Raw genomic sequence first — 13,582 nt, 5'->3', positions numbered from 1 at the left:
TCGTCTTCGGCCTGGGCAATCAAATCGCCGAAAATAGCGCTGGCCTTGTGGCAGATTGCTGTCTCGGTTATCGTATCGCCAGCAATTTCTTTGTCTTTTATCTATACAAGCAGCAGCCTCTCCTACTCATCATGCTCATGGCTCCTCTTGTTGGACAAAATAGTCACGCCCTTGGAAGGTGTAGCTGCTTTGATGGCTTCCTTCTGCTTAAGGATGGTGCCTATTGTCGACAGATCTTGGCCGTATTCCTTAGCGATCACTCAACCGCATGACAGCTTCATACTTTTTAATGATCTCCATCTTTGTCTCCATAGAAATCATCCTCTTCTTTCCGTGAACTTCAGCAACTTTCTTGGGACCCATGACTATACATAATTAAGTTATGTACTAATTAAGTTCTCACACAACATGATAAATGATAAAGTACAAAGCGAAATCACTAACACGAATTTACGTTAACAAACGAAATCGTATATGTGAAAGAATGAATTCCGCATGCGTACCATAACGATGCTGCTACAGAGTGGCCAAATGACGCCTTCACGTAGAGCATGATGGGGTAGATGCTGACCAATAGGAGAGCAGGATCTTATGGTGGTGACTAGCATTAGAAACCAATGGGAGAGCGGGAGGATGGTGGCGAGTGTACTCAGTTGGCGGCGTGTGTTTTAAAATTGTTGTTGGTGGTCCGGGCGAATCTCGGGACTTTGCAGTAACACCCCTTTGTAACCTGAATTATTTTCGTATACAGAGGCAAAAAAATCTTCGTATTTGCTTTCGTAACTTGAATTTTTCGTAAGTTGGGACTTTCGTATGTCGAGGTTCCACTGTATATCCAAATGTTTGAATCTAGATAGCCCGCAATAATATTTATTTTGTTTCATCATATGCCTGGCAGTGCATACCACCTTCCCAAGCACATCCAATTCTGTTTGTTTTGCTCCAAACCCTTCAAAATAAGAAAGCATAAGTAGTAGTAGTTGTATTTGTCAAATTTACAGGCCCAGAGCTGTTGGTTCTAATATGAATAAAATATTTATTTTTGTTCGGAGTACTTTTCTTTAGTAGGAAAGATATCCACTTGCCTTTTATTGCACTTCACATGCTTACTATCTTAAATATCCATTTCTTCAAATGGGCATTTTCCCATACTGCATACAACAGTTGCTAATGACATTTCTCAAAAAGGGCTCTATCTAAAAATTAGATATTGAGAACTTAGTATACACTCCCACAACTTATGAGATACAGTGAATTTTGACTTGGGTTCATTGTATTTATAAATACACTCACATTTTCTCTGTAGTAAGCCATGTTGTGTTTTTTTTTGTTTTTTTTACATCTAAATGGTGCTAGCCACAAATTGACTTCCTATAATCAATACAGCCAGTTATTATATATTCATAAAAAATGCATTCTGAAATATTATAAGGTAACATATGAGTCTACATGCTAGTTAGTTATAAATTCCAATGAAAAGTTGTATCTACTAAAATTACATTGACTAATGTTTACATTTCTTTCGTCTAATTTAATAAATTTTACTTTAATACCTATTTCACCTTACCATACTTAAATATTTTTGCTACCCTTAAAATATTTACAAATATCAATTACCTATTAAGCTGATGGTATGCTCTATTAGGACCACCTGGGAATAAGGGAGGAAATCTTTCTGTCTCTAACTGTTGTTGAATTCTCTGATACTCGCTCCTAGACGCAGGTATAACATCTCCACGCCATATCCAGGACATTTTTCGTTGGCAGGTTGCACCAGGTTTATTGAAATCACAAGCAGCACATACAGTCTCATCTACCTACAGTAAAACCAATACAGAATACAATTAATCATACAATGGCTTGTAAAATATGGTTACATCAATAATCAATGACACTAGGAATTTTAGCTGTCAGTAGTTTTCATAAAAATTCATTTTCAAAGTTAGTCTACTAACAAGCATAAGGTGAACTAAGGTGTGTTGAAACTTGCTATCAAGAAGTGTGGATGCTTACTCATGAGCAAAAATGTCATCATGGGTAGGGCTAGATCGAGGGTACCCAAGGTAGCAACATAGATGTTATTTTCTTGAGTTGCAATTGGCCTAGAAGAGGAGTTGAAATTATTGACAACCTGGATAGTTCTCAATGTTGAGCAAGCACTTTGAGTTCAAATGTGACCATATTGAAGTTTTGGCATTTTGGAGGGTCTTAGATGAAGGCCATTGCAGTTGTAGCACCAAATCTACTGGATGTCCATTAACTGATATAGCCTCCTCAAGGTATCCAAAGCAAAGTTGGATTGTAAAGATTTGGCAATAAAGGCTTTCATAGACAGAGTGCTTGTGGCACACCTTTGGACTATGGTTGCCCTGATAAGCCTTGCATGGTGGCCATGAAGTCAGACATACTCCATGTGTATGGTTTGCTCTTCACTGGCATTGCTGGAACAGACAATATGACTGATGTCCTGTTTGAATCGCTGGTTGCACTACATCTGACTATCTGGTAAACTATCTGATACAGGTACTTGAGCCTTTCCTCTATCTGGCTTAGATGAAAATGCCTGATTTATATTTACAGCATTACCAGGACATCAACCTTCAGGCAACCAAACAGTTGGTATGTATCTATGATACATACCATTAAAATCATGGATGACCATACAGCAATCCATTTATAAATATTACCCTTGATGAATAGCATGATTATTTTTACTGACTGAAATAGTGGTGTGGCATGACATGACTAGGAGATTCCACTGTTACTGTTCCTGGTAGCATCAGAGGTCTGTTCAGTGCTGTTACTTTGATTTAAGAAAGTTTGATCTGATGACCTAGCACTGGAACTGTTTGGTTATTCATTAGTTATTGACTGCCCTTGGTCATCAGTTAACTATTTTGCTCTATCCAATCTAGTTGCAAACCAAAACAGTCAGTCTACATACAAATTGGTTCCAAACTCCCTCCTTAGGTCAACAATGGAATATACTGTATTTTAGGGAAACTGCCCACTTGCCCAGTTCAAGATCAAACATTTAGTTATGAACTTAAAGCACTACCACCCAAGACAACCTGAAGACTATGAAAGTAAACCTACATAAAGGCCACAAATTACTAAAAAATATGGGTGAACACAGATAAATGCACACCCAACTATTATTATTGTACCCATGAAAACACAACTTTAAAACAAAACATAAAAAGTATATACCAAGAACATTTTACAACCTATATTGAAGTCTATTACCAGAGCCCAACAGCAGTGTCTTGACACTACATCAGCTAGCAACAGACATATTCTAATAGTACATCAACCATCAGTGGGGACATCTGGCCTCTTGATTGGTCAGTAACAGACATCTTGATTCCATCTCAGCCAGCAACATGTCTTGACTATATTGGATGGCAAAGGGTCATCTTGACTGACACACATACACTGTAACTACCTTGTTAACAAGTTTCAACATCCAAAGCCAGCTGCTATTAAATATCACTTTAAACGCAGATATGAGGGTTCGTATTCTCATAGGAAAAATTACAAAATTTTAATTAAACTATTTTTCATAGCTAACAAACCTGAGGTCTTAACATTAGGTTAAATCTACTGGAGCCAGCTGGAAACTGGTTAAAAACAATAAAAAACTGTAAATGCAAGAAATCTGTGGCATCTGGCATCCAATACATAGCTGAAGTGGAAGTGAGTCAGAGACTATACTTGAACCTAGTGACACAGTCTTTCTTCCAACCCTGGATGAAACATAAGAGGTGGGCAGTCAATGTTAAATTAATGAAAAATTTGTCATTTGTTCTCATGCAGAACAAACCTTCAGGCATAACATTAGGATAGACTTACACTTGGAGGGAGGTATGAAAATCCTGAACCGACTGGAGGTTTGGCACACTTGATCATTCTTCTTAGAAATGAGTATTTCAAAGAAGAAGACCTAAGCCTTTGAGATGTCAGATACGTATGTGGACATCTAACACCCAGTCACTGGGTTTAAATACAATTAAACAAGTCCAGATTCATTGCATATACAGAAGTCAAAAAGAACTAAAAGAACTATATATAATCAAACAACAAACCATGTTAGTCACACGAAATGGGTTTGTCACCAACCCTCACTCCCCATGCTGGAGACAGGAGTTAAATCCACTGAGAAACAGATTTGTATGTGGTATGGAACATAAAAATTGCTGTGACAGTATGGCTGCACCACTCACCTGCATCAAATCAGTTCCAGTGTATGATGTGTCTATTCTTCAAACCACCTATAGGTATTGAAAAAAGGAGAAAAGAGACCAGTCATCTCTCAATCTCTCTTCCACACAATCATCTTAGGCAAGATACGAACTGTCCCGCCAAGGACACTGAATGAGCTACATTTGTTGATCAGCCACCTCTGGACCCAAGGAAAAAAAGTTCTATGAACAGTTAAGTTCTTTTTAAAAACCTATTCCTCTGATGTCAAGTCCTTCTGTATGCACAGTATTGGTGATAGAACTTGACGATAAGGAGAAGGCTTCCCGAATAACCTCATATAGTTAAACAAAAGGGTATTGTAGACACATCTTTCTTGGCCTGGCTCGTGTTAACAAAAAGTCTACAACACCTAAGCTCTAGGTGACAAGTCCTTAAGATAACAACGCAGTACTCTAACAGGGCAAAGCAGTCACTCTTGAAGGTTGCTGATAACAAACTTCATGCCTGAGGAACGGAAAAGGGAGGCAAATCTGTCATCGTGAACTAAGGGAATTTGGGTCTTAGTCACTAATTCCAGGACAATTTCAAAAGCTGCTGACCACAACCCCTTGTGTGTTTACATCAAAATCCTGACCGAGGAGCTCTCCTCCTCTTCCAAGGAAACCAAGGTCAGGAGAAAAACTGTTTCCAAAGTCAGTTCCCGAAAGACTATTGACGCAAGAGCTCAAATGGAGCTCGAGTGAGACTACTCAGTAAAACATTAAGGTCCCAAGTAGAAGGTTGAGTCCCTAGGTGAACCAGACTCCTCTCTGTTCTGAGAAAGATCCAGATGATCATTATCTACTGAACATAAACTCTGAGTGGAGAGGAATCCCTACAATGACACCAATCACAGCAGACGGCTCATCTTTAAACAGCTGACGACCTTCTGAAGTAGCTTTACATCTGAGGCACTGCTCCACAAGAAAGATCTCTCCTTCAAAAGAGATACTAGACAGACTCAGACATGAAGAGATATAGATCCTACCAATTGGTGGTATTTCTCCACATGAAGATGGTGGAGAAGGTTGTGCTAAAGTGGTATCTCTCTTGGCACTGCTGAGACTTTGGAACCCATTATTCCTTCAGGACATGACTGAACAGGCAAAACAGAGGAAAAGCATAAACTCCCAGGTTGTTCCCAGTATGCAGAAGGGAGTCCTCTGCCCCATCAAATAGATCTGGGACCTATGATGATACAGGAGAACAAAGCAAACATCTGCTGTCCAAGGCGGTTGAAAAAAAAGACTGATGCGTCGCTAGGTTTAAGCATGGTCTCTGACTCACTTCCACCTCAACTACATATTGGATGCCAAATGCCACAGATTCCTTATATTTACAATTTTTTTATTGTTTTTAATCAGTTTCCAGCTGGCGCCAGAAGATTTATCGTAATGTTAAGACCAAAGGTTTGTTCCGCGTATAAGCAATAAAATTTTGTTACTTAATCAGGGTTTGCTTTTGGTAGTTTAGCACAGAAAGAGGGTTAAAATGAAACTGATTAGTATGGTAAATCCTAAAACAGTAACATCACTAAAATAAACAAAATTATTCAGCAACCTGACAATGAAATTTGCAATAAAATTATAATACAAACAAACAAACTAAATAAATTTCCTTTTAGATAACACTATACCTTAAATAATGAAAAATATTCAAAAATAATGTTATATTACTTGTAGATGTTAAAATAAGGTAAAAATACTAACTTATAAAACACAATATAACAAATCTGAACCTTATAAAATCATACATCTGCTACACTGTATAAAGGTATGAAACAGATGACATATACTTGATAATTTTTTAAAAATCAATATAATCAGCTCTTACCATAGCAGAAGGCTGAAGACGATTGGTTAGAATAATATTAGGGTACATGGCTCCAACATCTAAATGATAAATAAGGGGGTTCTCCAAACGGCAAGGGGTATCTCTCAAATCTGCAAGTTTTTTCTTTATGTCATCTACAACCTCCAAATAATTAGTAACTTGGTCTAAAGGAATACCTTCCTCTATTTCGACACAAAATTTGATTGTGCGGTCAACATTATCTATCAGTTTCTGAAATGCTTCTGGAACCTGAAAACAGAATAAGATATAGGGTAACAAAATCATATAGAATACTTAATTATATAGATACAATGAACTGTACAACCTCTGGCCATGTATGCAGCTTCATTTTATGGATCATTTTATTTTTTTATCCTGGTTATGCAGTTCTTTTTATTTGCAATTGGGAAGCAGCTGCATACATGTTTTAGTGAAATATCCTCTAAATTAAACACTAACATTTTCATGGCAATGTCCTCACAACTTACCATTCTAAACCGACAAGGAATGTCAGCTCGGAACACTCCAGATTCAATAGCTTCTACATGGCCTCCAACATAAGTTTCAGAATCTAAAACGTGACCATCTGATGTCAACTTGTTCAATTCTGATTGCTGCTTATTAGGGTATATTATATTAACATGGTAGGCTTCTACCATCAACAAAGCTTCACATAGAGTTCCAGAACCTTTTCTCAAGACCTGAAAAAATATAATATTAAAGGTTAGGAAATGCAAATTTTTGTACATGTATAATGATAAAAATTATTTTTCTAAAAGGTTTTTCTGACATACTACACCAAAGTGAACATTTATGAAAAAATCAAACCTTTACCAAATACAAATGGTATTCTTCCAATATACAACAGCTAATTCATTAAAGGAACAATAATATCAATATAAAACAGGGTGCAGCCCTGCGTGAGTTAATAAAATATTAATGCAAGTGCAAATAACTTTACAAGTTGTCATCTATTAGCAAATCTGGAATTCTACTTTATGAGGGCCAGCCAGCTCCGAAAGGAAAACCTTCATCTCTTGGGATACAGCAATAGTATTCATACCAGGAATACAAGTGCATTAAAATAAATTTTAACTACACATGCATTTCTGTAATCCTTCTGTATTTTTCCCCTTTTCATTGAAAATAATTTGAATGCTACTACTACTACTACTACTACTACTACACTATAGTAATGGCTCTACACAAATAAAAATCATATAGCCAAACAAAAAGATAAAAACAAATGTTGGAAAAAATTCTTGCCTTGCTAAATGACACATTTTTAATCAATTTGCATTTTTCATAGCTAAAAAACTGAGGTCTTAAGAGGATAATCTTTTAGCGCCAACATGAAACCATTTAAAAAACAATAAAGCAATAAATCTGTGACATCTGGCAACTCATGCGTATACGAGGTGGAAGCTGGTCACTGACCGGGCTTGGAATTTTGTGACACATCAAGTCTTTCTTCCAACCCAGGATATGAAAGGGGCAGCTAGATGTGGGCAGTTGATGTTAAGACCTCAGGTTTGTTGGCTATGAAAAATACAAATTGATTAAAAATTTGTCATTTTTTCATACACAGAACAAACCTTCGGTCTTAACAACAGGATAAACTTATACTTGGAGGAAGGTACAAGTACGTACCCTGAACTGGCTGGGGATTCAGCCCACCTGACCACCCTTCCTAGATTGTTCAAAGAAGGGGGTCTGACCCTATGAGAGAATAGATAAGGGAGTACATATCTAAAAACTCAGCCTGCTAGGATTAAACACAATGAGACATGTCCAGATTCATTGCATTAGTGGAAGGTAAAGAGAAATGACAATTTGTCCAAAATTGCATTTTTCCTAACTATACAAACCTGAGGTCCTTTTACAATAGGAAGGTACTAGCGGCAGCTGGATAGGTCGTAAGCTTTCGAACAAGGGGTTCGGTAGTTAACTGCTTGTCCGACTGGCGCGCGCGCGCGACTGGGAGGTAAACAAATCACTTTTGCTTTTGGCCCAAGCAAAAACTGCAGAGTGAGGGGTGGCATGAGGTGGGACTATGTGTAAAAGGACCTCAGGTTTGTATAGTTAGGAAAAATGCAATTTTGGACAAATTGTCATTTGTTCCGACACGGCATACAAACCTTCGGTCCTTTTACAATAGGAAGACTCACTTCTTGGTGGGAGGAATCTGAGTCTTTGTGAACAGACTGGTGTTCGCCCAACCAACCCTTGGAAGTCTCCCTGGTCGTAAGAGCGAGGGAGGGATCCAAGCCTCTGTCCGATTGATCGGGGTGTGCACCGCAGGATCAATGGTCAGACCTCTGGACCGAGTACTAAGAGAGAGGCAAGCGTATCTCTTCGTACCAGCAATGTAAGAACTTGTTCCTGTACAGGAGCAAATATAAAGTCATGCGTTTGACTCTTGTAGGCATCCACTTCCCCCCCCTTGTAGGAGGAAGTGGTGGATATTCTGCTCCTATCCCTAGTGAAAGGGATAGGATGGGGCTCTGTCATATAGCTCACCTGCATCTCGTCCTCATCCAGCGTAGTGACGACCGTGGCCCTCTGCCCACAGGTAGAGGAGGAGGAAAAGATGGGAAGAGGGAGCCAGTCACTCACTCACTCACACATCCATCCACACAGTCACACCAGGACTCGATGCTGTTTCAGCCTGCGAGGGTCTGGGTTAGCTACACAACTTGTTGAGCAGCCACCACGGGTCCCAAGGAAAAGGTATCCAAGGACCTGTGGGCAATATCCCGAAGGTAGAAGGACGTAAAGGTAGTCTGGTTAGACCAGACCCCTGCCTTCAGGACCTGCGCCACGGAGAAGTTCTTACGAAACGCCAACGAGGGGCCAATACTTCTGACTTGGTGAGCTCTCGACGGGACGTACGGATGTCGTCACTACCATCAGCCTCATACGCCCTCCTGATGACCTCACGTAGCCAGAATGAAAGAGTGTTCTTGGATACTTCTTTCCTTTCTTGGTTACCCCGGTGCTAACGAAGAGGCGTCGACACTCAGGCCTGAGGTGTCGAGTTTTCTTCAGATAGCGCCGTAGCGCCCTCACAGGACAAAGCAGCATCTCATCCGCATCATTATCGGTGAAGTCCATTAGGGAGGGAATCGTGAAGGACTCGAACCTGTCGTCAGGGACCGACGGTTTCTGAGTCTTCGCAACGAAGTTCGGGACGAAATCGAGCGTCACAGATCCCCATCCCCTGGAGTGTCGTACATCATAGGAAAGACCATGAAGTTCCCCTACTCTCTTCGCCGATGCCAGGGCCAGCAAGAAGAGGGTCTTGAGGGTCAGATCCCTGTCTGACGACTCTCGGAGTGGCTCGAACGGCGTTCGAGTCAAACTCCTAAGGACGAGAGTCACATCCCACGCAGGGGGCCTGAGTTCCCTGGGTGGGCAAGACCTTTCGAAGCTCCTCATAAGCAAGGAGATCTCGAACGAGTTCGAGATGTCCAATCCCCTCAGTTTCAGGACGAGAGCCAGGGCGGCTCTGTATCCTTTGACTGTGGGGACTGAGAGGAGCTTCTCTCGGCGAAGAAACACGAGGAAATCCGCTACCTGCTGAAGAGTGGCTCTGAGAGGAGATAGACCCCGTCTACGACACCAACCACAGAAGACGGCCCACTTCCCCTGGTACACAGCTGCAGAGGACTGACGGACGTTTCCAGCCATCTCTGTTGCTGCGCTACGAGAAAAGCCTCTCGTTCGCAAGAGATGGTGGATAACAGCCAGCGTGAAGTCGTAGGGACTGGACTGCTCGGTGGTACCGCTCGACGTGTGGCTGGGCGAGAAGGTTGTGCCAAGGGGGAATCTCTCTCGGTTCTCCTGCGAGAAGAGCCAGCAGGTCCGGATACCAAATGGCCTGTGGCCATTTGGGAGCCACCAGGATCATCCTGAGATTCGGGGTGACCAGTGCTCGACTGATCACCTTGCGAATCAGGCTGAACGGAAAGGCATAACGAAGAGGTTGTCCCACGGGTGTTGAAGAGCGTCCTCTGCAGCTGCCCATGAGTCCGGCACGGCTGAGAAGAAAACCTGAAGCTTTCTGTTGTGCCGGGTGGCGAACAGATCCACGACTGGTCGCCCCCACAGGTCGAAGAGCCTTTCCGCCACGTCCTGGTGTAGAGACCACTCGGTCCCTATCACCTGATCCCGACGGCTGAGCGTGTCTGCTACTACATTCCTCTTCCCTGGAATGTAGCGTGCCGACAGCTCTATTGAGTGTGCCTCGGCCCACTCGTGCACCTGCCGAGTCAACTGGTACAACGGGAGAGACACTAGGCCTCCCTGTTTGTTGACGTAGGCCACTACCGTGGTGTTGTCGCACATCAACACCACTGAGTGTCCCATCAAGCGGTCCTGGAACTCTTGGAGAGCGAGGAACGCTGCCTTGAGTTCCAGTACATTGATGTGAAGGTGCTTGTCGTTCTCGTCCCACACTCCTGAAGTCAGCAACTCCTCCAGGTGTGCGCCCCATCCTCGGTCGATGCGTCTGAGAACAGCTGCTGTCCGGGGGGGGAGTGCGCAAAGGCACTCCTCTTAAGAGGTTCCTGTCGTCCAGCCACCAGGCTAGGTCCTGCCTCACCTCCGGTGTCAGTGACACTGGAAAGCTTGGGGGATCCGTCGCCTGTGACCAACTCTCCTTTAGTCTCCACTGGAGAGACCGCAGGTGAAGACGACCGTGAGGGACTAACTTCTCGAGTGACGACAGGTCCGATCACGACTTGCCATCGCTGAGCTACCTGTTCCTGCCGAGACAGGAACTGGTTGGCTGCCTCCCTGAATCTGCTGATCCGCGAGTCTGCGGGGAAGACTCGCCCTGCTACCGTGTCGATCAGCATACCCAGGTACTTCATCCTCTGCTTGGGCTCGAGATCGGACTTTTCGAAGTTCACAACGATCCCCAGATCGCGACAGAACTCGAGCAGTCGATCCCTGTCCTGTAGCAACTGCGAGCGGGAGCTCGCCAGGACTAACCAATCGTCGTGATACCTCATTAGACGTATCTCGTGCGAATGGGCCCAAGCAGACACCAGAGTGAACACTCGCGTGAACACCTGTGGGGCGGTTGAGAGACCGAAGCAAAGTGCCCTGAACTGGTACACCGTCCCGTCGAGGATGAAGCGGAGGTACTTTCTGGAGGACTGATGAATGGGTATTTGGAAATACGCATCCTTCAAGTCCACTGAAAGCATGAAATCGTTCTCCCTGATGGAGTCGAGCACGGAACGTGCCGTCTCCATCGTGAACCGGGTCTGGCGAACAAACCGGTTCAGAGGAGAGAGATCTATCACCGGGCGCCAGCCTCCCGTAGACTTTTCCACCAGGAAGAGTCGACTGTAAAAGCCCGGTGACTGATCCGTGACGATTTCTACAGCTCTCTTGCTCAGCATGGTCTTGATCTCCTGTCTCAATGCTACGTCCTTCGATGACCCTGGAACGTACGACTGCTGTTGGACCGGGTTGGAGGTGAGGGGTGGCCGAGATTCGAAGGGTAATAGATATCCCTCCCGAAGGACAATCTACAATCCAGGTCTCGGCGCCGTAGCGCTGCCAAGTTGCCCAATGGCTGGCCAGGCACCCCCCCACTTCCGGCAGCAGGTGAGGGGGAACGCCGTCCCTAGCGTTTCCCCCCTTTCTTCGACTTCTTCCCAGAGCCTCCTCGGGAGAAGGAGGGCTGGGAGGAGGGCTGGTTACGGCTCCCCTTTGTAGAAGTCGAAGAAGACAGAGTCTTTCCCCGGGGCTTCGACGCGACTACCGTCTTAGCCACCGAGGAAGTGCTAGCCGAGCTCTTTGGCTTGGCCGCAGTCCGAGGCTGCCCAGAAGCCTTCGAGACTGCCTGGTGAACCAGACGGTCACTGTCGTCAGTGCGCCGTCTGTCCACCGCAGCGTCCACCATCTCTCCTGGGAAGAGAGACGTGGAACTCCGTAAAGGTCCGTTGCGTAGTCCCAATGCCGCTTCACGCCCAGCCGCCCTGGAAACCTGAGTAAGGACAGCGTCCCTACGTCGGAGAACCAGGTTGGCCCACAGGTTCACCGTCTGGTGGGCAAGGAAGGAGATGGCTCTTCCCCCAGACTGGCAAAGTCTCCTAAAGGCCGAGTCATCTTCGGGAGAAATTCCCCCGGAGTTGGCTGCGACCTTAGATACTGTGAGGGACCACAGATCTAACCAGGAAAGCTGCCATGGCAGTCGATTCCAGGCCGAGTGCCTCTTGCTGCGAGAACCATAGGTTCTCGGACAGGAGCTGCTGCAGAGACACACCCGGAGTCAGCCTGGCTAACTCCGGGTTCACCTGTTTGGGCGGCATCGGGTCCTCAGATGGCACGTAAAAACGCCGCTGTCGCAGCAGAGGAGGTGGAAGCAGCTTGCTCGACCTGCCAGACTTGAGAGAACCGTCTTGCCCGGAGACAAGAGATTCTACCTGGTCCAGCACTGAGTCGGCAAGCTCGGAACGCGGCAAACCCACCGTCGGTCTGGGTTCCCTCTTCGGGCCCCAGAACGACTCGAGCCGGGACGTGGGCTCGGATGGTGGGAGCGGCGATCCTTCCCCGAGGTCGTTGTGCTGACGAATCAGCGCAATTACCTCGGCAAAGTTCCTCTGGATCTCAGGAGTTACTGCGTCCTGCGGAGTAGGACCATCCAGTCCCTCGAACAGGAGCATCTCCCGAGACCCTCCCCCCTCGAGGGGGGGAACAGCGACAGACCCCTCTCGGTCTCCTCCAGCCACTTGTGCATACGACCTGGCCGGTCCGAGAACCGTGCCTGGTACGTAGGACGTCGTGGTGGGATCCTGAGGGGCGCACCCCTCACGATCACTCCTCAATACCTCGCCCCTCCCGGTGTAACCCGAGGAGGTTGAAGGTATGGGAGAGGCAGACCTAACGCTCCCTCCTCGCTCGCTGGCAGAACCAGCGGGCTTGGAAGACTGCAGGCGATCGTCAACCCGCGGTGGCGATCGAGCTGCAGGCCTAGTCGAGCCGTCTCGCTGTGGAGAACGGCTGGACTGAGAACAGCGGCCCCGGTCTCGTGTGTCAGAGGAGCTGGTGCTGGTCGCCGTACCCGATCGCTCTCTGTGAGAGTGACGGTCAGGCGACCGGCGAGCTCCACTGTCACGGTGAGACCGGTGCGTATCCTCACGGCGCGTCACGTCGCTGGTACCAGCCGTGGCTGGTGCCGGCGAACGGGGGGACCTCTTCCCAGCCTCAGCCCGTGGCCGGTCGTGGACCGTCACGTCCGCCCGGGTAGCCAGCTGCTCGCCGCGAGAGCGAGAGCTGGTCTGGTGAGAGTCGCGTGAGCGGCTGTCACCAGTCTTCCGCTCCGTGCCGTGAACCTGACGCTGAGCTGGCTCAGAGGTCTGGTTCCTAGCTGCACGGTCGCTGGTAGGCGACCGTACACTCGGTACCTCTCGCGAACGAGAGGCCGAGACGGACCCTGCTGCCGTGGTCGAACCACTAACAGCAGGTGAGGAAGTGCCGGTGTTAGCCGGCA

General features: G+C 45.8%; 1 protein-coding gene across 1 annotated transcript in view; it reads right to left on the bottom strand.

The window, feature by feature from the left end:
* LOC135212653 (DNA polymerase epsilon catalytic subunit A-like) overlaps positions 1–13,582 on the bottom strand; it is a 186,244-nt gene that overhangs the window by 55,193 nt on the left and 117,469 nt on the right. Inside the window, exons 12-14 of the mRNA XM_064246280.1 lie at positions 6,564–6,776; positions 6,076–6,324; positions 1,618–1,817 (exon numbers count right to left, since the gene is read on the bottom strand). Of these exons, the coding sequence (XP_064102350.1) occupies positions 1,618–1,817; positions 6,076–6,324; positions 6,564–6,776 (662 nt within the window). The remainder of the gene's footprint in view (positions 1–1,617; positions 1,818–6,075; positions 6,325–6,563; positions 6,777–13,582) is intronic.

The sequence above is a fragment of the Macrobrachium nipponense genome, chromosome 41, assembly GCF_015104395.2.
Source record: "Macrobrachium nipponense isolate FS-2020 chromosome 41, ASM1510439v2, whole genome shotgun sequence".
Classification (NCBI taxonomy): Eukaryota; Metazoa; Arthropoda; class Malacostraca; order Decapoda; family Palaemonidae; genus Macrobrachium; species Macrobrachium nipponense.
The sequence above is the reverse complement of the archived record's forward strand: the minus strand, read 5'-3'. Positions and strand labels throughout refer to the sequence as shown.